The sequence below is a fragment of the Xyrauchen texanus genome, chromosome 37 (genome assembly GCF_025860055.1).
Source record: "Xyrauchen texanus isolate HMW12.3.18 chromosome 37, RBS_HiC_50CHRs, whole genome shotgun sequence".
In the NCBI taxonomy this organism is placed as follows: Eukaryota; Metazoa; Chordata; class Actinopteri; order Cypriniformes; family Catostomidae; genus Xyrauchen; species Xyrauchen texanus.
In genome coordinates, this window is record NC_068312.1 from 6,299,839 (window position 1) to 6,327,051 (window position 27,213).

The window sequence follows — 27,213 nt, forward strand, 5'->3', positions numbered from 1 at the left end:
GACGCTCTGAGCAGCTCTTTGTATGCTTTGGGGGACAGCGGAAAGGAAACGCTGTCTCCAAACAGAGGCTTTCCCACTGGGTTGTAGATGCCATTTCATTGGCTTATCACACCCAGGCCGTGCCCCCACCCTTGCAGGTCCGAGCTCACTCGACATGGAGTGTTGCGTCCTCGTGGGCACTGGCTAAGGGTACCTCCCTGGCAGACATTTGTAGAGTAGCGGGTTGGGCGACACCCAACACCTTTGCAAGATACTACAATCTCAGGGTTGAGTCAGTTTCATCCCGTGTTTTCTCAGGTCCGAGCCAGTAGAACTCGGTAACACGCTGATGGGCTGGCCGGGTGAATCGTTTGCGTATACACTCTTTCCCAAGCTTGAGGTAAAACAGTGCGTCTTTTTTCCCAGGAGACTCCACTCAACGTGAATCCCTGGTTGAATCCTCCCTAGCCCTCATGGGTCCGCAGTTCGGCGGAGGAACTTGCCGACCCAAGCCACTGCGGGTACCCTGATGGCTACCCTGTACTGGTATAGGTGCTCCACAGAGTAAGGGCCTCCTACGCGGACTACCCCTGTGTGTATTTTCCACGATACGGTCCCCTTACGAGCAGACCCGCGTTTTCCTTGGGTAAGTTTCGGCTGCCCCCCGGTCGCCGTGTGTAGCAACTCCACCCTCGCTGAGGCTGGATCTGCCACTGCGCCACTTCCACGTGTCGCCTAAGAACACATGTGACGTATTCACCACCATACCTCCCCAGTTGGGCAGGAGTGGTCTCTGCCGGTCTCCCCCCCCCTGAAAATAGGAGAAAATGGGTAAGACCCCCTTCCCTCAGTGCGTGTAAGGGCCCCGGCTGTCAATTGCTCTATGCAAGAAACATAGAGAGAAAAGAGGCCCAGCCAGGCTTGGCCCGTTCCCAGGTTGGCAAGCGTCGCCTTGTTCCCCTGCCTAGGGTAACCAAAAGGATCCCGACGACTTTTCTGGGGCATTGGGGAAGGGTACGTGCCCTGGCACAGCTTGTCGTTTGGCACTTAACAAATACCTGCCCGCTCCTGTGTCAGCAGAACACGTACACGGCTCAGCGCATGGCGGATTTAAATTGGACCCCTAGTGTCGCTTCTCCGACACAACGTGGAGAGAGCGACAGACGGGGAACGTCTAGGTTACGGATGTAACCTCCCTGATGGAGGGAACGGACGTTGTGTCTTCCCGGCCACGTCGCTGAGCCGAACCGCTGTAGTGGCCAGAACCATTTCCGGCTCCTCAGAAAAATCCTGAATGAACTCTAGTATTTGCCTCGCCTTTATGCCCGTATGTCTGGGGGCGGGGTATGCAAATACTGACTGCCAACTGCTCATTGGCCTTTTTTCAATGGATCAGAGGCATATTCGGCACTCAAGAGAGACCCCTAGTGTCGCTTCTCCAACACAACGTCTCGTTCCCTCCATCAGGGAACGGAGGTTACATCCGTAACCTAGACGTTTCTTGTCCTTAACCCACAACCCTGTTAAATCATTATTAGTTAATTTGCTTCACTTGCCTTCCTCGTTCCCCATCTGTCGCACACTTCAACGTTTTGTCGAAGAAGCGACACTAGGGGTCTCTCTTGAGAGCCTTTTGCATCTCTGATCTATGAGAAAAGGCCAATGAGAAATTGGCAGACAGAATTTGCATGTCCCACCCACGGGATTGAGGACGACCCAGCTGGTGATGGAGGTGATTTGGGGATGCCAGCGGACGCTGTTTTGCCGGGTACGTCCCCGCGAACCACCCGCCCCCGACACACTCGTTGACTGCAGTCTGGGCTCGAGGTAACAGCGGCTCGCCTCACGGCCAGCCTGTCTATCCTCTTGAGCCCCCCCGAGCCGCATGAACTCGCCGCTGCATCGGAGAGTGGTCCGGTGTCTGACGCGGATGACTCGACTGGGTTGCCGCCTTTGGGCCTGCACACCCAGTCTGAGGCTGACACCCAGATGGGGCATTGGGGAAGGGTACGCTCCTGTGTCAGCAGTACACGTACACGGCTCAGCGCATGGCATTATTTAAATTGGACCCCTAGTGTCGCTTCTTCGACACAACGTTGAAGTAAGCGACAGACGGGGAACGTCTAGGTTACGGATGTAACCTCCATTCCCTGATGGAGGGAAGTATATAGCATGGCAGACAGAAAAAAATATCAAAAGTTTCTTACTGGTTTTTGATGAATGCATATTTGTTGATGGTCTCGATAACATCTTTAAAGAGGATTTTGGAGGTCAGAGTGTAGCCATGATGTACAATTGGTTCTCCATCCTGTCCATCCCAGCAGTCCACTAAAGGATGATTCAAAAGAATAAAAGTGTTTGTATACCTTTATTTTCTTTACTTTATCAATATCTGAATTCTGCTGCAAAGCTTTAAACTGCTGTGTGTAATGTTCTTGAAGAAAAAATACTTTTAGTCCTAGTTTTAATTTTCAGAGTCAACTGTGAGCCAGTTTGAAAATTACTTTCATTATTTTTATAATTCTGTTTGGTGAAACAAATGGAATAGAAATTACACACTGCAGCTTTTAAAGTAAAATGTTACAAAAATAATAATATCGTAAGATAATGTGAGAGAAAAACATCTCTATGAGTTTAAATTTAAATTTGTATTTTTTATTTCTATCTGTCTAATATTCTACCTAGCATTCATTGTTAATAACTTAAAGCTGCAGCTTTTATCAGCTTTACTTACAAACATTAGGTTAGTACTTCTAAAGAACAGTAAAACACATATATACAGTAAATCATGCACAGAGTTTCGATTCTCATTTAGATCACAGAATATGTAAATCCGCATGCAGTGATTGGTTTGTTTACAAGCACTACAGACAGGTCGCTCTCACCTTCCACACATCTACAGCCGGCCTGCAGAACCCAGGCATACATATCTACCCGTGACTGAGACATGAGCTGGTCACCCATCAAGTATGTATTGTGTGAGGAAGCGATGTAGTAGCTGCTAAGAGGTTGAGTCATGTCTTGATTCACCTCATAGTGCTCAGGGTTAAAGATATCACCCACAGGACTGCGCATATAACACGTAAAACCTGTAATGTACAGTTACAGCATGAGCTCAATGTGAATTCCTGTTACAAATGCACATGCAGTAGAGTGGAGTCCAAAAGTCTGAGGCTACTGGTGAACGATGATTTAAACAACTTTACAACTCAAGAGAGTTATTATTGCAAGTGCTTTCATAAAATTATAAGCTTCACATTAAATGTTCCCCATTCACTTCCACTGTAAGTCCCTCACTGTAACCTGGATTTTTGCTTTTATTTTTTTTTTTAATTATATTTGGTGTAATCAACGTTATGCAACAAATGCTTTCTGAGCTTAACTTTACTTTAACTGGATTATTCTTTTAACTTGTATTGAAGCCGGAATATTCCTTTAACAGGGTCAATGTAACTTTCCTGAATATCGACTCTTACATATTTCTCCTTTACATGTCTTTATTTTACAATGAAGTTCAGATTTTGAATCCCAGATTTTCAATGTGGTCTCAGACCTTTGGACCCCACAGTACATTGCACTTTAGTTGTTTTTCCCTTCTTGGATATAACAGCACCACAATAAGATATAGTCTTGATATGAAATAAATAAATAATAAAAGAAATCCACAGAATCAAATCTAACAAACTACAACAACAAATCAGTATGTAGCATAGTCTAAACTATAATGTGGTTACAATGAGATAAGTCTCTTTAGCTTTATTTAGTATTTCAATTGTTTCTCCGAGAGAGCGATGGGATGAAATATAAAGCAATTAAGAAAATCATTTTTTTCTCCTGAGAAACAAATCCCAGTAATCTCATGTGTTTTCTCTAGAGTTTTGGTAGAAATTTCTGTACTGTGCACAGATTTGCCAAGATACTAATGTGTCCAGTCAATAGTTAGAGATTTCAAAATTAACATTTCTCATAAAATCCTATTAAACCCAAATTATCAGAATTTTAGGGAATTATTTGAACTATGCTTTCCATATTTATTTGATCTATTGTTGTTGTTACTTAAATTAAACTCCATTATCTGAGCTATTATATCCAAAATGAATTTTATAACTCTATAATCTTTCTGTATATTATTAATTGTCTCACTTGTGTCTATTTTAGTTTCTCCTAAGGCTTTTAAGTAGAAACAATTTAACTGAAAAACCAACCTTTAAAAGATCAAATTAAAAAGTGCATACCATCAATGCCCAGAACGCACTGTGTCTGGTTTTCAGAACAAGGCTCAAACTTGGAAACAATTTCGAGGCAGTGCTCTTTTGTGACGTTGGTCATCTGAAACAGAAACAAACCATAAAGAAAGACAAAGAGATGGGTGATCAAACATAAGCACATTAAAAATCTGGTTACAGTTATGTAATTCATACAAAAATTATATACAGTGAGGAAAATAAGTATTTGAACACCCTGCTATTTTGCAAGTTCTCCCACTTGGAAATCATGGAGGGGTCTGAAATTGTCATCGTAGGTGCATGTCCACTGTGAGAGACATAATCTAAAAAAAAAAATCCAGAAATCACAATGTATGATTTTTTTAACTATTTATTTGTATGATACAGCTGCAAATAAGTATTTGAACACCTGTCTATCAGCTAGAATTCTGACCCTCAAAGACCTGTTAGTCTGCCTTTAAAATGTCCACCTCCACTCCATTTATTATCCTAAATTAGATGCACCTGTTTGAGGTCGTTAGCTGCATAAAGACACCTGTCCACCCCATACAATCAGTAAGAATCCAACTACTAACATGGCCAAGACCAAAGAGCTGTCCAAAGACACTAGAGACAAAATTGTACACCTCCACAAGGCTGGAAAGGGCTACGGGAAATTGCCAAGCAGCTTGGTGAAAAAAGGTCCACTGTTGGAGCAATCATTAGAAAATGGAAGAAGCTAAACATGACTGTCAATCTCCCTCGGACTGGGGCTCCATGCAAGATCTCACCTCGTGGGGTCTCATTGATCCTAAGAAAGGTGAGAAATCAGCCCAGAACTACACGGGAGGAGCTGGTCAATGACCTGAAAAGAGCTGGGACCACCGTTTCCAAGGTTACTGTTGGTAATACACTAAGACGTCATGGTTTGAAATCATGCATGGCACGGAAGGTTCCCCTGCTTAAACCAGCACATGTCAAGGCCCGTCTTAAGTTTGCCAATGACCATTTGGATGATCCAGAGGAGTCATGGGAGAAAGTCATGTGGTCAGATGAGACCAAAATAGAAATTTTTGGTCATAATTCCACTAACTGTGTTTGGAGGAAGAAGAATGATGAGTACCATCCCAAGAACACCATCCCTACTGTGAAGCATGGGGGTGGTAGCATCATGCTTTGGGGGTGTTTTTCTGCACATGGGACAGGGCTGACTGCACTGTATTAAGGAGAGGATGACCGGGGCCATGTATTGCGAGATTTTGGGGAACAACCTCCTTCCCTCAGTTAGAGCATTGAAGATGGGTCGAGGCTGGGTCTTCCAACATGACAATGACCCGAAGCAGACAGCCAGGATAACCAAGGAGTGGCTCTGTAAGAAGCATATCAAGGTTCTGGCGTGGCCTAGCCAGTCTCCAGACCTAAACCCAGCAGAGAACCTTTGGAGGGAGCTCAAACTCCGTGTTTCTCAGCGACAGCCCAGAAACCTTATTGATCTAGAGAAGATCTGTGTGGAGGAGTGGGCCAAAATCCCTCCTGCAGTGTGTGCAAACCTGGTGAAAAACTACAGGAAACGTTTGACCTCTGTAATTGCAAACAAAGGCTACTGTACCAAATATTAACATTGATTTTCTCAGGTGTTCAAATACTTATTTGCAGCTGTATCATACAAATAAATAGTTAAAAAATCATACATTGTGATTTCTGGATTTTTTTTTTTTAGATTATGTCTCTCACAGTGGACATGCACCTACGATGACAATTTCAGACCCCTCCATGATTTCCAAGTGGGAGAACTTGCAAAATAGCAGGGTGTTCAAATACTTATTTTCCTCACTGTATATATTTGTAATATTTAACATACAACATGTGTAAAAAAATAACAGTTGAGAGCATCCTCATATAGGACGAGCACATATCTACTCTGGAATATGATTGTTAAAGCCGACAGCTGGCAGTTAAATGGACTGATTAGTCAGTCAGATTCCCATCCATGCCCATCAGTGTCACATATCTCCTCCAGCTAATGTGGGGCAGGGTAGGGGGTGTTGGATTCTGCTAGCTGTGGTTAATGTATCACAGGAAATTGTGCAGTAACATCAGCATGTCATTTGTTGGTGATTAGCTGCCAGTGGATCTTAAATGGATTGGTCTACTTTATTCTCAGCAGTATTTTGCCCAGCCTATTAAGATACTAATGGTATTGTGTGCCACATTCTCATCTCCTTCCTGCTGGTAACAACAAGCCTGAAGTGTTACACTGCAAGAAATCATTTTCTTAATCAGTATATTAATATTCTTAAAAAGAGATACATTAACTTGAAAAGAAAAACTGCATAAAATATTAAGACTTACAAACAGTTTTTCTCCAATTTTAAGCATAAACATAGCTAAACTCTTTTCTTAGTTTTATTAGCATGCATAATTTTGCTTCTAAAATATTTTAAAAATGTTAGATCTTTTTTATTAAGCAAACAATCAAAAGTTTTGATAAAGAAAATTATTATTATTATTAAAGTATTGTGGTGAAAATGTCATTCTAAGAGGTTAAAGTTTCTTGAGATGCCAATTTCCTCAGTTATGAATGATGCTAGACTTGGTGGGATTTTTCTGCTTTTAATTTGGATGTGACTTGCATGCTGATCTTAAGAAGGCTTTACATGAATGCAATCTAACTTTTTAATGGGATTTTAATGATTGCTTGATAAATTACATTAGCATTGTAGGATCTGACTAGCCAGGCAGAAGGAAATTAAGAAGAATTAAGACAGAATTACACCAAGATGGCCTATAATTCTGGGAAATTAATTGAAGCATTTAGAAGCCACAAATTTGGACTGGCGCCAAGGAGTCTGCGCTGACCTGCATCTGGCCAATTTAACTGTCATAAAACTCCAAACTTTACCCTAAAACCTGACAACTGGCAAGCACATTCCAGAGAAAGAACTGTGCCCATAGAAGCCTGGGGTTTCTAGAAATCAAAAGAAGCTATTTTATTACCTTCATTCAGTCAGAACACACAAACACATTAAATTCTATACTAAATGACCATCATGTAACAGTCAGCCATTATACCCATCACATGCTTAAAACACATCCAAGACAAAGAGATTGAATGGACTCTCACTGGATCTGAACCTTTGAAATCCTTTTAGCCGGACCAAAACTAGTGCTTTTCTATCATCTGCAAAGGCACAAAATTAATTTACTTGGGTTTTTACAATGCATGTTCATACACTCACCTAAAGGATTATTAGGAACACCTGTTCAATTTCTCATTAATGCAATTATCTAATCAACCAATCACATGGCAGTTGCTTCAATGCATTTAGGGGTGTGGTCCTGGTCAAGACAATCTCCTGAACTCCAAACTGAATGTCAGAATGGGAAAGAAAGGTGATTTAAGCAATTTTGAGCGTGGCATGGTTGTTGGTGCCAGACAGGCCGGTCTGAGTATTTCACAATCTGCTCAGTTACTGGGATTTTCACGCACAACCATTTCTAGGGTTTACAAAGACTGGTGTGAAAAGGGAAAAACATCCAGTATGCGGCAGTCCTGTGGGCGAAAATGCCTTGTTGATGCTAGAGGTCAGAGGAGAATGGGCCGACTGATTCAAGCTGATAGAAGAGCAACTTTGCCTGAAATAACCACTCGTTACAACCGAGGTATGCAACAACACGCACAACCTTGAGGCGGATGGGCTACAACAGCAGAAGACCCCACCGGGTACCACTCATCTCCACGACAAATAGGTAAAAGAGGCTACAATTTGCAAGAGCTCACCAAAATTGGACAGTTGAAGACTGGAAAAATGTTGCCTGGTCTGATGAGTCTCGATTTCTGTTGAGACATTCAGATGGTAGAGTCATAATTTGGCGTAAACAGAATGAGAACATGGATCCATCATGCCTTGTTACCACTGTGCAGGCTGGTGGTGGTGGTGTAATGGTGTGGGGGATGTTTTCTTGGCACACTTTAGGCCCCTTAGTGCCAATTGGGCATCGTTTAAATGCCACGGCCTACCTGAGCATTGTTTCTGACCATGTCCATCCCTTTATGGCCACCATGTACCCATCCCTCTGATGGCTACTTCCAGCAGGATAATGCACCATGTCACAAAGCTTGAATCATTTCAAATTGGTTTCTTGAAAATGACAATGAGTTCACTGTACTAAAATGGCCCCCACAGTCACCAGATCTCAACCCAATAGAGCATCTTTGGGATGTGGTGGAATGGGAGCTTCGTGCCCTGGATGTGCATCCCACGAATCTCCATCAACTGCAAGATGCTATCCTATCAATATAGGCCAACATTTCTAAAGAATGCTTTCAGCACCTTGTTGAATCAATGCCACGTAGAATTAAGGCAGTTCTGAAGGCGAAAGGGGGTCAAACACAGTATTAGTATGGTGTTCCTAATAATCCTTTAGGTGAGTGTTTATTATGAACTATAACACTATCAAAAGTCTCCATTGTACCATCATTCTACATGTCACAATGCACATGACTGAGATTTATATGCTAATATGTATCACATGATGCCTCTGTGTCATAAATGTGGTTAGAATAATATAATGCATTATTCTGGCCTTGTGATTATATGATGCTCAATTATAAAATGCATAATAATGTATATTCAAATATTAATGTGGAGTGAAGTAACAATAAAGAGAAAGTATGTTGTATTTTATATGTAAATGCTTGCCTGTTTATGTAGATCTTGTTGATGTTAACAGATGTCATGTCACTTGCACCTATTTCATTATATAAATGTCAGGATAAAAGTTCACTATCTGAGCAGGAAAACTGACAAACCTTAGAAAAATGGGCCATAAATTAATTATATTGAGGGGAGGACAGAAATGACCATGTGACCCAGCAAAAGACACTGCTAGGACAAACTCTTTCTCTTGGCTCTTCTCTTAGTCCTTCTTCGGCTGGCTTCACTTCGGCGTCCCTCTGCCCAGGTTCCACACAATGTAGAGTTCAGGAAAGCTCGGAACGCAAAGTTCCGAGGTGATCTTCTCTCTTCTCTGTGCAATGACTTACACACATGATAAAGAGTCGTGGTCTCCCTTGCGGGAGGCCTTGCATCAAAGCCTCGCCTGATCATTCCAGCACCAAACTATCCGGCATCCAAGAGCTTAACAGAGATCCAAAATATTACATGGAGAGCAATCAGAACTTTCTACGCCCCAGCCAAAGAACTAAAGCAATGCAACGAAATGCAAGTCCACCTCCAGGCTTTTGCTAGAAAGTGCTGGTGTTTTATTGAAATAAAGACTGCAAATCAAGGCATACTAAATGAAGTATCGATGTTTCAGGGCATGGTCTATAGACCTCATAAAGTTCTATGTTACAGATTATATCCATTCATCTTCTGTTACACTCATCATCCTGTTTTTATGTTTGACTATTTGTGTTAGTTTAGTTTGATGTTGTATATTAGCAATAAAGTCTAGTTTGTATTCAAAGATAATTTGACTGTGGTATATTTTGATAATCTTGTCAATTGATTCTTAAAGGTCTACGTTCCATGCTCTAACAATATTTCAACATATTTGTGATATTATTTTAAATGGCCATGAGAATAGTATTACCCTGAAGCTGTGGTTCTCAACTGGTTTTACACTGGACATCAAATGGTGACCCACCATAGTAAAAAACATAACCTGTATTTAATGTATCCTGGGTCACATTATCTTGCATTGATATGTTCTTGGTTTTGCAGTACAAATGCATTCATCAAGTTCTCTTCCCCCGTTTAGAAGTTGATGAGCATATTGATGAGCCCATTATATTTACTATCCAGTTTATTTCCCAATATCAAACATCATTCTAACAGAACATATATTACACAGGAAAATGTTATGCACAATTTGTTTACAAGTCTTGGAGGTCCAGACTTCAAAGCCATTTATGTATTTGCCCTTATATTCAGTGTAATGACATAAGCACAAGACCATGATGGCCCCTCAATACTATGGCTATAGGTCAATGTAGCTAGTTTTTCTAATAATAATAATAATAATAATAATAATAATATATTATAGTGTTAATAAAAAATAGTACAGATTCTACCTAATATATTATTTAATATGAAACTATTAGATTTGTTATAATATCACAAGTTACTGTTATACTGTAAAATCGTGAAACATTTTTGTATGGGTGATGTGTAATTTTTAAAACAACAACTTAATTTTGGCGCATAGCACAGTGTTGCTCTGTTCCACCTCACTGCTGTTTATAATGTCAGGGCTGCCTGTTTGAGAGGTTTGACTTCCTTCATAGCGATTTAAACTAAAAAAATTGTCACTAGAATTCAAATGGGCATTGATGTGCAGCAGGCGAGCAAGTGTGCCAGAGATACAGTGGATCAGTGGTCAGATCATTGGAGTTGTTCCATTACACTCATGCGAAAAACAAGCTTTAATCGCAACGCGAAAATATAGCGTTGTGGATGAGAAGATTTTTCATGTATAAATCGCTGAAATTTCATTTAGCAGGCTAGTGAAAAAATTTCAATGGGAGAATCATGCATGTTCTTTCCCTGCTGTCCTTGGCCCAGTCCGAACAGACCTGTGACCCACTTTTGGGTCGTGACCAACCAGTTGAGAAACACTGTCATTTATCCTTCATATAATGGTGGTCGAATGCAACCAAGATTCCTAAACTAATTGTCATATAAAATCGTACATATTATTGGTGGATAAATGCTGGCATGTTTAAGTCTGTCCATTAAATTTAACGTTCCATTAAGCAATTCTTACATATTATTGGTGATGAATGCTGGCAGTTGTTAATATACCCTGCCACAAGGTTTCTAATTTCCTACAGCGTTCTGACAAGGACTTACTTTAAATGCCACTTGAATCAAACATCACATGGATATTTGATTTTCAAATTGAAGTAATAAGAACATTTACCAAGGGGTAATTTCAGATTTGTGACATTTGATTAAAAAATTACTTATTAAAATTTCTTTTGTCTTTCTTGACAGTCATGTTCTTGACATATTTTGTAAGATGCACCCTGATATAGACATGTTCTTTAAAATTATAAGGTTGGGTAGTTTAAGAAATGTCCCTGTTATTGGTGGCCTTGTGTTTCAGATCACTAAAACCATTCAATACTTAAGATGACCTTTGCAATTCTTTATTACATTTTCTGCTGTTCTTCTAAATCATAAAAGAGGAGATTTGTGAGTGAGTGTGTGGGGAAAATGTTGGGGAGACGTGCCTATGGTCACATTTGCATGAAGAGATCAGATTGTATTTTCATCAAGCTTTTCAAATGATGTGCCTGAGATAAATATAAGGCATAGAAACCAAACAAACAACAGATCCCACACAATACCTTCTGTTTACCTTACTAGTGGAGTTTTACCTGCAGCCAACAATGCCTTACCTTTTGTTCAGTCTCAAGGAAGCGGATGAGGTCGTCTGTGTCAAGGTGATCTTTATGATTGCTGTAGGTGAGCATCAGCAGGTACAGGTCTCGCCGCGTTGACATCATCTTATAGAAAGAGCAGAACTCTTCAAAATCCAGAGTGCCCTGCTTATCATCCGTATCTGCCTCCTGAAGACCATGGACAGAGAGATACTGTTTCTATAACTGAGATTAAAAACATTCAAACAATATTTTGATGTCCATCCACTATGAAAAGAGTGTAAAATGACCAGCACTTCTGGCCTTGGTTCTGGAAATATTTTTCCCACATAATTTCATAAATTAATTCTTAAAAGAGTTTTAAGCCATGAACCAGATGAATTACAACATTGCAAACTTTGATTTGAAGCAAAAAAGTATTTGCAAATCTGACAAAAAAACAATGATACAAGACTGCGTACTTAAAATCTTTAATGAGGGAATTAACTACAACAGCAGGGAGCTTTTTGAATGAAAGCAAATAAAAACAACTTTCATTGTAAAACTATTGATTTATAGTAGATTGTTTATTAATAAGTTAATAAAATTTTTTTTTAAGTTTATTGCAAAATATTCAGATACAGTATATACAAATATATTAGTATGAGATTGTATGACAACTGAGTTGATTAGGTTTTTTGTTTTTCTCCTCTTTTATCCCCAATTTGGAATGCCCAGTTCCAAAATGCACTCGAAGTCCTCGTGGTGGCATAGTGACTCGCCTCAATAAGGAGGACGAATCTCAGTTGCCTCAGAGTCTGAGACTGTCAATCCACACATCTTTTCACGTGGCTTGTTGAGCGTGTTACCGTGAAGACATAGCACTTGTGGAGGCTTCAGCTTATTCTCCGGGGCATCCACGCCCAACTCACCATATGCCCCACTGAGAGCGAGAACCACATTATAGTGATCACGAGGATTTTAACCCAACGTGACTCTACCCACCTTAGCAACCGGGCCAATTGGTTTCTTAAGAGACCTAGCTGGAGTCACTCAGCATGCCCTGGATTCGAACTCGTGACTCCAAGTGTGGTGAGCACTACTGATATGATCATATAATTCTGATATGATTCTGGTTTCCACTGAAACAGTGACTTCTCTGATTGGTGGATCACTCTTCTGCATTATGGGTAGTGAAATTATTGAATGGGAATTTGTACTGCTTAATGGTCTTTGTGGTGCTTTTTGTCCTTTTTGGAGCTTCACAGCCCCTAAACCACTATATGCATTTGTTGTATGGAAAAGAATAGCTTGGAAAATCTGCTAAATTTCTCCTTGAATGAATACAGGTTTCGAACAAGATGATGACTTTTCTTTTTTGTGTGAACTATTCCATTAACCCCATATAATTAAAGGGAGATTTTATAATTATATAGTAGTACATTGTGTATTTAAAATATTATACATTGCTTGGTTAAATATGAAATATTGTAGTTTTGATCTTTTGTAAAACTGTATTGCTTTTCAGTCAACAAGTGAAACATCTCATTCCACAGCAGCTACCCGCTGCCACAATTAAACCCCTGCCATGCCATCAAATCAAAACCCCAGTAAACAACAGTGCCTCCACATTCCCTACCAGTTCTTGGCCTGTAAGAACAGAAAACTGTTTTCTCAGCTCGCTGAATCCACTGCTCAGACTCCCGCTTTGAGCCAGAAACCTGCTGAGTCTAACGCACACATAATGGCTTGCGGTGAGCCAGGCGTGGAGAAGGCAATAAACCCTGTGCTAAGCATTTAAGGATCAGTGCTTTATAGAGAGAAGCGTGAAAACAGGTCATAAACACTGAATATCCTGAGAAGAGGCATATACACAGTCCTTCCTCAGAGGAGATGACATCACTTTCCATCATGAGAGGAGATGTGATTTGGTACCTGTGGCATGGAGGGCGGAGGGCGGGGCCGGGCCGTGATTCTGCACTCCTGGCCCCTAATTAGGCTGATTAAGCCCGAGAGGTGTTATTCAATTGTTTAACAGGGGCATTTGTAATAATAACACCCTAACTACAGGAAAGTCCATGGCTCCTCAGTACCGTGGTAAGATCAATGCAGTCTAAAAAAATAACTAGAGTATTTGGAGTTGTCATGAACTCAGACTGGATGTTGGTTTAAAATCAATTTGAGTTTAATAAACAAATCCAAATCAGAAGGCTCAAACGTGGTCAGTATAACATGCAGTGGTAGATAATAGGCAAACAATGCAATCAGGCAAGGACAGACAGACAAAGGCGACCGTGCCCTCTGCCCTGCCACAGTACCTACAAACAGAAACAAATTTTCTTAATCAGTATTTTTTTTTTCCAGTAATAGTATTTAAACATCCTTAAAACAAGATACATTTAAGCAAAACTGAATAATGTATCAAAACTAGTTTAATTTCTTAATTCAAGAAAATCATGAGTGGATGCTTAGAGCATTGCTAGGTAGGTGGTTGCTAGGGTGTTCTGAATGGTGGTTGATCACTGGTCCAAGTCAAAATAGACCACGCTCAAATCTCTATAATATTCTTGTCAGTAGATATTGCTCGGGTCAAAGTGCCTTTCAAGGCAAGCCAGTCGACTTGGCCACCATCTTTGGAACGCTTCCGGGAAGCTATTTACTATGTATACAAGAATTATAATAAGCACAGCTCCTAACTACTTGAATGGGGAAAGACCAAAAGCTTCAAAACGGTTGGTCAAGATTATGATCAAAGAACATATTTTAAATCAGCAGAAAAATCTGACAATAATGGTTTCATAAATTGTGCTTCTTTTGCTCTGATCACGCAAAAAATAAATAAGAAATTCAGGCTTGTCCAGCTAATGCACATACGCATTTCAGAGTAAACTGACAGCCAATGTCTGTATCTAAAAGGTGAATGGCTCTTTTACCTGTAAGATGGGACTTCCTTTACTACAGCTACATGATTTTAATACAAGTGCTCCAGCTTGGGCAAAATAGTCTCTGATCTGGTCCATCCTTTTATGAAATTTTTTGCACCTATTTAAAAAAAAAAAATGCACTAATATATACATTTTAAAACAGTAATATCACACCTCTTCTCAATAAGCTGCAAACTTTGATGTCATTCGCAATGGTGGAACAAACGGTACAGGACAAGTCAATATTAATGTTAGGGTTTTCTTCAAATCTTGAACCCTAAGCATAAGCAATAATAATATATAATTTAAAAAAAATTCTAAATCAAAGAAATACTAATGAATAAAAACAACTAACAAATTTCTAAACAACCAAAAAGGAATGTACACTCAGTGATCACTTTATTAGGTACACCTGTACACCTATATATTCAAATTATTATCTAATCAGCCAATCGTATGGCAGCAGTGCAATGCATAAAATCATACAGATACATGTAAGGAGCTTTAGTTAATGTTCACATCAACCATCAGAGTGGGGGAAATAAAATTATCTCAGTGATTTCAACTGTGGCATGAGTTTTGGTGCCAGATGGGCTGGTTTGAGTATTTCTGTAACTGCTGATCTCCTGGAATTTTCAAGTACAACAGAAGTGGAACCCGACATGGTCTTCTGCTGTTGTAGTCCATCCGCCTCAAGGTTCGACATGTTGTAAATTCTGAGATGGTATTCTGCTCACTACAATTGTACAGAGGGGTTATCTGAGTTACTGTAGCCTTTCTGGCCAGACTGGTTCAAGTGGACATTCTCAGTTGACCTCTCTTATCAACAACTTTCTGTCCAAAGAACAGCTGCTCACTAGATTTTGTTATTTTCCACCATTCTGAGTAAACTCTAGAGACTGTTGTGCATGAAAATCCCAGGAGATCAGCAGTTACAGAAATACTCAAACCAGCCTATCTGGCACAAACAATATCATGCCATGGTCAAAATCACTGAGATCACATTTTCCCCCCATTCCGATGGTTGATGTGAACATTAACTAAAGCTCATGCATGATTTTATGCACTGGACTGCTGCTACACAATTGGCTGATTAGATAATCACATTAATAAGTACGTGTACCTAATAAATTGGTCACTGAGTGTATTTCATTCCAGCTTAAAAGGCAAATTAATAAAAAGCAGAAAATCACAACATACAATGCATCTGTGAGCAAATAATCACACAGGTTGTTTACAAGGCTTTAGCCAGAGAAAGAACGGCCAAACCTTCAGTTGACAAAACTGTCACATCACACACACACAGGGGCAGATTGCCCCCCTGTGGTGCACTGTGTCTTACACTAAAGGCCATCTGTGTCCGTTTACAGCAGATGGGGGCATACTGATGAAGTGTGAAGCTCAGCGACCTGCAAACAGCTGAGGTGAACTCTAACACATACTCACACACAGTAATCCACATTGCCTGGAACAAGGCTTTTCAGTGGGGTACACACATGTAAATTCACCATAACCAGGCCATGGATTAGCCCACAAAAACAAGCAGAAAGAGAATTGAGTTAAATGTCAATACTGTATGTCAATCTTGGCTCACTATTAAATTTAAAGTAAAGACACAATAATATATAATGTTAGTAATTCTAGATTACCTGAGTGATGTAATATTACAGCGTCATCAGGGCTGGACTGGGAAGAGAAATTGTCCTGTGATTTTACATGGCAACTGGCGGGGGTGGTTTTGTGAGCCAAAAGTTGTTGGGGTGTTGGGGGTTTAGGACAGGGAGTGATGTTCGCTGTCCTTTTCTGCATATTGCGTTGCCGTTTTGTGGTCCATTCTGCATAACACAGCGGCCCGCTCAGTTCTCCCGGTGGCCAGTCCGCCCCTGATCGCCCCCAAAGTGCGTCAGCCCACCGGTAAAATGCCTGGAATGCCAGATTACCAGTCCAGCCCTGAGCGTCATTATTGGCCAAACAGCGCAAAAAACTAAAATAAACAAGATATCACACAAGGTGCTTACAGGTTTTTTCATAAATGTAACAGCATTTGTGTGTTTGTATGTCACATGCACCCAGATGGCAAGTTGGAGCCTAACATGAGCACTGTCCCACACCCTCTCATTCTCCTGACCCACTTGTCTACTGCTGATACCATAGACGGTTCACCTGACCAAGGAAACATGGGTGGTTGGCAGCCCAGAACACATTGGAAGGGAGTGAGTCCTGTGGAGGAATAAGTGAGGGAATTCTGGGAATACTCAGCCCATGGAAGAAAATCACTACATTTTTCCTGTTCATGGCTGCAGTACAATCTGAGATAGCGACCGATCTCCTGATTGAGTCTCTCCACCTGTCCATTAGCCTGTGGGTGGTAGACTGAGGTGAGACTGACGTTAATGTCTAGCTGTTTGCAGAATGCCTGCCATACTCGTGAAGTAAACTGGGGACCCCGGTCCAAAACAATGTCTTCTGGTATTCCGTAAACTCTGAAAACATGATCAAACAAGGCATTAGCAGTTTCCATGGCTGCAGGGAGACCTTTAATAAGAGCCAGATGACATGACTTTGAAAATATGTCTATAATAACCAAAACAGTTGTGAAACCGTTAGAACTAGGGAGATCCGTGACAAAATCCACTGATAGATTGGACCAGGGTCTCTGAGAAATGGGGAGTGGTTCAAGTAGTCCAGCGGGGAGCTCTCTGGGGGGTTTTGAATGTGCACAGATGGAGCAAGACTTGACAAAGTTAGTAACATCTTGAGTTAAACTTGGCCACCAGAATGAATTACGTACTAGCAGTATAGTGTGTTGGATACCTTGGTGCCCGGTGCTGAGAGATGTATGGACCCACTGGGTAATGCGTTGTCTTAAAGAGTATGTGGTACGTATTGTTTGGTAGGATGAGGGCAATAATCGGATGGGGGCGATAATGACTGATGTTGGTAGAATTGAGTCTTGGTGGCTAGGGGCATGTGAAGGTTCACACCTCCTGGAGAGGGCTTCTGCTTTGCTGTTTTTGCTGCCAGGTCGATACGTGATTGTAAACGGAAATCTTGTGAAGAATAATGACCATCGTGCTTGTCTTGGGTTCAGACGTTTCACACTCTTAATGTATTCTAAATTCTTGTGGTCTGTTATTACCTGGAATGGGTGAGCCACCCCCTCCAGCAAGTGTCTCCACTCTTCTAATGCCACTTTGATGGAGAGAAACTCCTTGCTGCCCACATCATATTTCCTCTCGGCAGTGGTCAGCTTCCTGGAATAGAAAGCACATGGATACATTCTGCCTGGTGTGCTGTGTTTTTGTGAGAGAACAGCTCCTATTCCACAGTCAGAAGCATCAACTTCTATAATGAATGAAAGGTTAGGTTCAGGGTGTTTGGGAATTGGGGCTGTGAGGAACATGGTCTTGAGCATTTCAAACGCTGTTTGTGCCGAGTCAGTCCATTGCAACCTCTTGGGTTTACCTTTCAGGAGGGAAGTCAACGGGGCTGCTGTGATACTATAGTTGCTAATAAACCATCTGTAGAAGTTTGCAAAGCCTAGGAACCTTTGTACTGTAGATCTTTGATAGTCGTGGGATGTGGCCATTCTATTACTGGCTTGATCTTTGACATAATCCATCTCCACCCCTTGGTGACTGATATTGTGTTCTAGGAAATTAGTACTGGTGGTATGAAACTCACATTCCTCAACTTTAATATACAATTGGTTCTCTTGTAGTAGAGTTATTAATGTCTTCACATGTTGAATTATATGTGCTCTGGTTTGTGAGTAAATAAGGATGTTGTCAATGATGACACAATGGTTTAATAGATGACAGAAAATGTTGTTTATGAATGACTGGCGAGTTGGCAAGGCCATTTGGCATGACCTGATAGTCATAGTTCCCCCTTGTGGTGAGAAAGGCCGTTTTCCACTCATCTCCTCTGATTTGGATGAGGTTATATGCGCTTTCGGGGGTCTAATTTGGTAAACATTTTAGCCTCACACAGTTTTTCCGGGGCAGAAAAAAATAATGGCAGTTGATATCTATACTTGATTATCACTGAATTGAGGCCTCAGTAGTCAATGCAGGGTCTGTGGCTGCCATGGTTTTTCCTACACAAAGAAGAATCTTGCTGCAGCAGGGGACATGGAAGGGCGTATGACTCCTGAAGTTAATGCCTTCGACAAAATTGTCCATAGCCTGAGTCTCAGGAAGTGATACACCTTGCTTTTAGGAGTAGCTGCATTGGGCAGAATTTGATGCCGCAATCCCAAGGACAGTGAGGAAGATGTTGGGTTGCTTTGGTTTTGTTAAAAACCTCAGCAAACTCAGCATATTCCTATGGAATCTTGGTTTGAACTTGAATGTCGGGGCTTTCTATGCTGGTGGAGAGACATGGCAGAGTGATTTCAGACTGAAAGCAGTTTTGCTGACAATAACTTGACCACTTGATGAGTTCACCTTGTGCCCAGGATATGTTGGGATTATGTACAGTTAACCATGGGTGGCCAAGGATTATTTGGTTCTTTGTGGAGGATATTACATATAATGAAATCCTTTTGGTGTGGAATAGACCAATTCATATAGTCAGAGGTATGGTTTGTTGTGTGATGCCTATTCCTATGGGTTCATTTTTGAACTTCTATGTTGAATGGTGTGCATGGTAAGGTAGGTATATTTAGTTCAGTGATGAGCTCATGATGGATCAGATTTACAGCTGCCCCGGAATCCACTAACACTGAAACATAGTTATGACTTCCATTAAAATCAATTTTTAGGGGTAGGATAAAGCTTTGCCTAAATGGTAATGGAGAAATTCCCTTACTCATTTCTTTGCTGGAGGTCTTGGATTTATTGGGGCATGCAGCACATTGGTGACCCGATTGTCGGCTGAAGAAACACAGCCTTTCGCACAGACGTTGGTGGCGTTCTTCTGATGACACCCTGGTATATCCTATTTGCATGGATTCTGGTGGTACTGGAGTTGAATGACTGACTGATGTGATCAGTGGCGAAGAAGCTTTAGACATTTTCGATCGGGGATTATTTCAAATTAAATTATCCATCTTGACAGTCATGTTGATATATTGAGATAGGGTAGTAGTTTCATCTCTGCATGCAAGTTCTGCTTGTAAATTGTGATTAAGCCCCTCACTGAAGACTGATTTCAAAGCAAGATCATTCCATCCGCTTTGAGCTTCTAGTGAACAGAATTGAACAGGGTATTCGGCAGCTGATTGTTTTCCCTGGCGTAAGTCTAACAGTTGTACAGAAACATCCTGTCCTCCCGGTGGATATTCAAATACTTCTTTAATCTGTTTCGAGAAATAATCGAACGAGGTCTGTACCTAATTGTCTGTGTCCCAAACAGCAGATCCCCAATCCAGTGCTTTTCCAGTGAGTAGTCATCATAAATGAACACTTAGTCTTTTCCAGATGAAAAACCTCAGGCTGATTGGAGAAATATATCTGACATTGGTGCAAAAATGTCCTTTGCATTTATCCGCAGAACCATCAAATTTATCAGGTAGGGAAAATCTTACCGGTTCAGTTCTAGTCGGTGGAATAGATTGAATATAAGGAGTCAGATATTCGTTAACGGCATGCAGACTGGCGAGTTAAGTTTGGAATCCTTGTAAGACTTCGCTCTGGTAGTTAAAGGCTGCTTGAATCTGTGACACTTCCGCTGGATTCAGATCAGCAGTTGTGAATAAGAAGCAAAGAATCCAATCAGGCAAACAAGACAGAAAGGGTAATCCAGGAACGTAAATCCAATAAACTGGCAGAAGATCATAACATGAAGCAAAACGAGAATACACAGAATAAAAGCTCAGTAAGGTAGGTGAACTGGCAATACTTTGCAATGTGCATATTGAAGCATATGGCTTTTAAACCTACAAACAGGAAGTAACTGCAGAAGGAACAGAAGGAGTAGAGTCAATATTCGTGAGAGGGCTCCCTCTGGTGGTGGGATGAGTGAGTCTCTGTTTGTGGCCTTATAGTAATGACAAAAACTAATACCCTAAACACATATAGAAACTTTAACTACAACTTTCAACAACATTTGTAGTAAAAAATGAAGTCTAATAGATTCACCCTAATAGATTTAAAATTAATCTGTAAAATGTCTCTCATAATACTAGTTAGTGTTCCTACAGTAAAAAATGTGATACATATTTAGTAAGGGTAAAAACCTATAGATTACATCCTGTAATTTATGTTGGTACATGCCAGAGTTTTATTTGCCTCTTTTCCTCATCAGTGCTGTTTATCATGTCGAGGCTGTCAAGATATTTGAGATGTTTGACTTTCTTTAAAGGGGTCATGACATGAGAAACCAAATTTGCCTTGATCTTTTGGTATATAAGAGGTCTTTGTATCATTAAAACGTCCTGCAAGTTTAATATTTTAAGACGTCCTCCCCATTCTAAACAAATCATTTATTTAATCAAGCTCAAAATACAGCTCGTTCTGGATTCATGGTTAGAAGTGACGTGTCGGTTAGAAGTGACGTAACAGCGTTTGCATATGACCGCCTCCAGCACAAGATAACTACGCTTTAAGCGCAAGACAGCTACGCTCATTTCAGTATCGCCGTGCGCCTCACAAGTGTTCAGTCGATGGACAGCGAGCTCTGACAGAGACTACTTGTGCACAGGAAAATTACGATGCCACACAGATGTGCTGTTCCTGGCTGTGGTCAAACAAAACCTCTGAATAAGCTGCCGAAAGATCCAGACGTCAGGGAAAAATGGATGCAGTTTATTTTTTGTGGACGTTCCAGTCACGGCAGTGTTAACTTAAGCGTTTGTTCTGTACATTTTAAGGATGACTGTTTTGAGAACAAATCTCAATATGATGCTTTCTTTGCCAGAAAACTGTTGCTCAAAGATAAGTCCGTGCCGACTATTCTGGGAACAACGACGACGCAAACTGTAAGTAGGCCTAATCTATTTTAAACTTTAAACTACTTTTTAAAGCGCAATTTCATTCATTATGAATAATCACAGTGTTTTTACTTAGTTTACTTGCATATTGTTCTGGCTGGGGCGTCAATAATTGATACATAGGCACTGACGTTAGCCAATCATAACAGTGGGCGTTAACACTGAAGTCTTAAATGGAAAACGCCCCCAAAACAGACTGTTTGAATCAGAGGATGAGAAACAGGGTGGGAAAAGGTCATAAATCACTAGATTTTAAAAGTTTTTCTTAAAAAAATATATATTAATACTATAATTGCACCTAAGGGAACATAATAATACAATAAAAAAAACCATGTCATGACCCCTTTAAATCACTGTAATGCAGAACAATCTGTGTGAAATTTTAAATAGGTTACATGAGTTTTTGATCTGTGCTGCAATATTGATGGATGCCTGATTGAATCTAGCATGTGATCAGCTCTGCACTATCCTATCACCTATTTGATTTTCAAAGGACAGATTGGTGTCAAATATAACACCTAAGGCCTTTTCCACACTAATAAGTTTTCAAGTTGGAAACTTGAGGATCAAGGATCAAGTTGTGGCTTCTTAATAAGTGGTTTGATAACTGCCATTTTAAAGTTTCTTGGGACACGTCCTACGGATAGCGAGGAGTTAATAATATTAACAAGAGGTTCTGAAATGACAGGAAATACCTCTTTTAAGCGCTTAGTTGGTATTGGATCTAAAAAACATGTTGTGGCTTTTGATGTTTCGATAAGTTTTGTTAGCTCTTCATGATCTATGACAGCAAAGGATTGAAGTTACACATGAGGAAAATTATGAGACACTATTTCACAATATTGAAATTGTTCAACATTCTGTATAATGATAAAGCATGGATAATTAGGGACACCCATTTGAAACAAACACTCCAGAGATAGGATAGCACACTTGCGCAAGAACCAGGCTTCAATTGTGCCATGCATCATTTCATATGAGAAAAACATTTTACAAGATGTAAATAATTTTATTTGCTTCTGCAGCACAACTTTCCTAGAATTTACCAGCCCTGGTGACATGTGTAAAGAGCCCGAGAGCTCGAAATGCCGGTGTCATGTAAGGATGTTCGGATCGATCCTAAAAGTTTCGATACTTCCGATACTGATGTTGTATCGAAAATATCGATCCTCACACAAAAATATCGATTCTAAATAATATATATATATTTTTTTTAACTAGGGGTATTATTATTTGATTACCACAGACAATAATCATAAGCTTCAAAGTTAAATAAAATGGATTAGGCTATATTAACAAATACTTGTGCAGAATGGGAACTGTTTCTTCTTCCACTCATCTTAACATTCATAAATGCTGAAAAACACAATCAGACAAGCGTTTGTGACGTCACAAGACTCGTTCAAACAAGAGGAATCAGCGCCTTGTAGAGGTAATGATAATAAATCAGAGAAACAGCTTCTGGTGTGTAGTCTAGGGCACATATATATATATATATAAGTTGTATGTCCTCCTATCTGTTTTAACTTTTTCAATCTAATTTACATTTACATTTATGCATTTATACATTTTAAAACATTAACAGAGATTCTCTCTAAACCGCACAGAGATGCACTGGCAAGACACACAGTTCAACTAAACTGATCCACCAATCAGAACGTTCATTTCAGACCAATCATATTTTCCGTTTCAGTAAGTGGCGGGACATTTCCAGCGTCTGACACACAAGCATCCCTGGAGAAACTATAATTTGCACTGCATATGTATTTCCCTGCTAAACGTAAATATATGTATATACATTTAAATGTAACTTATGCAATTAAACTTTGTGAAAATACTGCATCTTACTGCACCCCTGAGAGTTTTTTATGCTCTTTATTTTCTTTTTTTGCCCTTTACTGCTGTCTGTGGTGCATTTTTCTCGTGATATCAAATCATTTATATTTGTAAGTAGGAAAACCATTTCACTCTACACAGAAAAGCACATAATATTACACATATAAAGAAAAAACATAAATTTTTATGTAGGCTATATATAGTAATTAACAGTTATCGTGAACATTACTACACTCATATTAATGCTTAACAGTTCATTGCGTATTATGAATTTGTTTATTAGTTAGAATAATAATCAAGTATTAACAATTTTCATAGCAGCATAATAAAAGGAACAATAATGACATATATTAATTTAAATACATATTTACTATACCATTGAACCCATTGATTAACTACAGTAATATTGTAGAAGTAACTATGGTTAATTGTGTGGTTTAACTAAATACGATGGTTAAACTATACTGTATTACTGTAGTGAAATGGTTAATTTTTGTAAGGGTAAACAAAATTGAAGTGTTTCTGTTTAGGCAAAATAATAATAATAATAATAATAATGACTAAAATTATTATTTAAAATGACCCATTTTATCCTAAGTAATCGCAAAAAAATAAAAGGATCGGTATCAGTATTGGTATCAACAATATTGGACTTGAAAATATTGGTATCGGATCGAAAATAAAATAAGTGGTATCACCCATCCCTAGTGTCATGTCTACATGTGCTTTTGTTCATGTTTTGTTTTCATGTCTTTTATTTAGAAATTCTAGTTTGTGTTTCATGTCACGTGGTTCCCTTGTAATTTGATTTCATGTTAACCTCCATATTCATGTGTCTTGTTTTCATTGGTTTATTGTCTTATCAGTTCTAATTTGTCATTGGTTTAAGGTTATTAGTCTTGTTGTCTTGTTTATATTTCTGTCTGTTTATTGGTTTTCTTGTTATTGTTTTACCCAATGTCAGTGTATTTAAGCCGTCATGTTTGCCATTGTCTCTTGTCAAGTATTGTTATGTAACCTTGTTTGTTAGTCAAGTCATAGTCAAGCCAAGTCATAGTCAAGTCAAGTTAAGTCTAGTTCATGTTTATGTTTCACGTTTGTAGTCAGGGTTTTTTGGGATTCCACATTTGAAAAATAAAACTGCACTTGGGTTCTCACTACGTCATCGTCTTTGACAGCAGCAGCGCTTCGTTACAGCCGGTTCTTGCCTTCTCCTTTCCATTTTACCCTGTGACAGTCTTTAAGAACTGTTGGAAGTGTTTTTCCACTTCAGTATTTAAGAAGCCATCGTGACACATAACAGCAAACTATGTTGGGGTTCAATGATTGTTGGACTAAGCTGGGACTGTGGAGTACTCTCATTTGTGGATAATACACCATGGAAATATATTGGATTGGATTAAGTGCACTTTACCAAGAAAAAGTTGTTCCCCTTCTGTCACTCAGTCAACGTTGTGTCGCTCAGTTGACACTAGGGGTCGCTCCTGAGGAGCCCGGACATCTCTGATTTTGAGAAAAGGCCAATGAGAATTGGCGTGTGGAATTTGCATGCCACTCCCCCAGACATACGGGTATAAAAGGAGTGACGCTGCAAATACACATCAGATATATTCTTCGGAGCCGAGAGAGCTGTCACAAATCTGAATTCCTCTGCTGTTTCATTCATCTCTACAAGCTGTTGGTTTTACGGCGCTTTCCAGCGGTCCTCCCCCTCGGATACTACGTTGTGCTGAGTACACACCCCTGGGCGCTTCAGCAGCTGATAAAAGAGCTTACGGACTGAATAACTTTGTTTATATATATGTATATTCTCATATACATATATATATAAAAACACCATTAAAAGAGTATATTTCACTAAAGACCGTTTTAAAGCCCCTACTTCATCGTACCCAAAAAAGGCGGCGGGTTGCGGCCAATCCTCGACCTGCGAGTTCTGATCCGGGCTCTGCACTGACTCCCATTCAAGATGCTCACGCAGAGATGCATTTTAGCGAGCGTCCGGCATCTGGATTGGTTCGTGGCGGTAGACCTGAAGGACGCGTACTTTCATGTCTCGATCCTTCCTCGGCACAGACCCTTTCTCTGGTTTGCCTTTGAGGGTCAGGCATACAGGTATCAGTACAAAGTCCTCCCCTTCGGCCTGTCCCTGTCCCCTCGTGCCTTCACGAAGTTTGCAGAGGCAGCCCTTGCCCCACTGAGGGAAGCGGGTGTCCGCATCCTCAACTATCTCGACGACTGGCTAATCTTAGCTCACTCGCGAAAAATGTTGTGCGCTCACAGGGACTTGGTGCTCAGGCATCTCTTTTCTTGGTATGGAGTTGGACTTGGTCTCAATGTTGGCGCGTCTCACCAGCGAGCACGCACAGTCAGTGCTGAGCTGTCTGCGTACGTTCAGATGGAACACGTTGGTCCCACTGAAATCCTTTCAAGACAGATGCCTCCCAACGGGGCTGGGGTGCCGTGTGCAGTGGGCACTCTGTCGCAGGCCCTTGGACGGGCCCGCGACTGCATTGGCACATCAACTGCCTCGAGTTGCTGGCAGTACTACTTGCCCCGAAGAGGCTTTTGCCGTTGATCCGGGGCAAGCATGTGTTGCTCCGGACGGACAACACAGCCGCGGCGGCGTATATCAACCACCAAGGCGGTCTACGCTCTCGCCGTTTGTCACAACTTGCCTGCCGTCTCCTCCTATGGAGTCAGCACCGACTCAAGTCGCTGCGGGCCACTCACATCCCAGGTTACCTCAACAGCACAGCGGATGCGCTGGCAGGCAGGTTACATCCAGGGGAGAGTGGAGGCTCCACCCCCAGGTGGTCCAGCTCATCTGGAGTCGATTCGGCCAAGCACAGGTAGACCTGTTCGCTTCCCCGGAATCCTCTCATTGCCCACTTTGGTACTCTCTGACCGAGGCCCCCCTCGGCACACATGCCCTGGCACACAGCTGGCCCCCTGGGCTTCGCAAGTATGCGTTTCCTCAGTGGGCTTACTTGTACATACGTTGTGCAAAGTCAGGGAGGACTGGGAGCAGGTCCTCTTAGTGGCCCCTTATTGGCCCTCCCGGATTTGGTTCTTAGTGGCCCCTTATTGACCCCCGGTGAATTCCCCTGAGAAAGGACCTTCTATCTGGCACCCACGACCATACCTCTGGAATATCCATGTCTGGCCCTTGGATGGGACGCGGTAGACTTAGGTGGCCTACCACCCGCGGTGGTAGACACGATCACTCAATGAGGAGTCTTTACGGCCTGAAGTGGCATCTGTTTGCTCAGTGGTGTTCTTCCTGTGGTGAAGACCCCCAGAGATGCGCTGTTGGATCAGTGCTTTTCTTTCTGCAGGAAAAGTTGGAGGGACGGCTGTCCCCCTCCACCTTGAAGGTGTATGTAGCTGCTATATCGGCACATCACGATGCAATGGAAGGTAAGTATTTAGAGAAGCACGATTTGATCATCAGGTTCCTGAGATATGCGAGGAGGTTAAACCCCCCCAGGCCGCACCGTGTTCCCTCGTGGGACCTCTCCGTGGTCCTTCAGGGCCTTTGGGGAGCTCCCTTAGAGCCCCTTGAGTCAGCAGAGCTAAAGGCACTCTCGCTGAAGACTGCCCTCCTGACGGCGCTCACCTCCATCAGGAGGGTAGGGGACCTGCAGGCGTTCTCTGTTAGCGAACTGTGCCTAGAGTTCGGTCCGGCTTACTCTCACGTTATCCTGAGACCCCGACCGGGCTACGTGCCCAAGGTTACCACGACCCCTTTTGGGGATCAAGTGGTGAACCTGCAAGCGATGCCCCAGGAGGAGGCAGACCCAACCTTGGCGTTGCTGTGTGTGGTGCACGCTCTTCACATCTACTTGGACCGATTTCATTCCATTTACAGGGGAGAATAATAGAGAGAAGGCCCCGGCTGGGCCAGCCAGTCCTTATACTTCTGAGCAGTTAGCTGTTCCCCTAGGTGCAGGGGACCGCTTCTTG

The 27,213-nt window shown here is 41.2% G+C and overlaps 1 protein-coding gene across 3 annotated transcripts in view; it reads right to left on the minus strand.

Annotated features, from left to right (window-relative positions):
• plch2a (phospholipase C, eta 2a) overlaps positions 1-27,213 on the minus strand; it is a 240,627-nt gene that overhangs the window by 48,192 nt on the left and 165,222 nt on the right. For all 3 annotated transcript variants that reach the window (XM_052108449.1, XM_052108447.1, XM_052108448.1), the window contains exons 5-8: positions 11,593-11,763; positions 4,215-4,308; positions 2,865-3,068; positions 2,187-2,307 (exon numbers count right to left, since the gene is read on the minus strand). In XM_052108449.1, the coding sequence (XP_051964409.1) occupies positions 2,187-2,307; positions 2,865-3,068; positions 4,215-4,308; positions 11,593-11,763 (590 nt within the window). The remainder of the gene's footprint in view (positions 1-2,186; positions 2,308-2,864; positions 3,069-4,214; positions 4,309-11,592; positions 11,764-27,213) is intronic.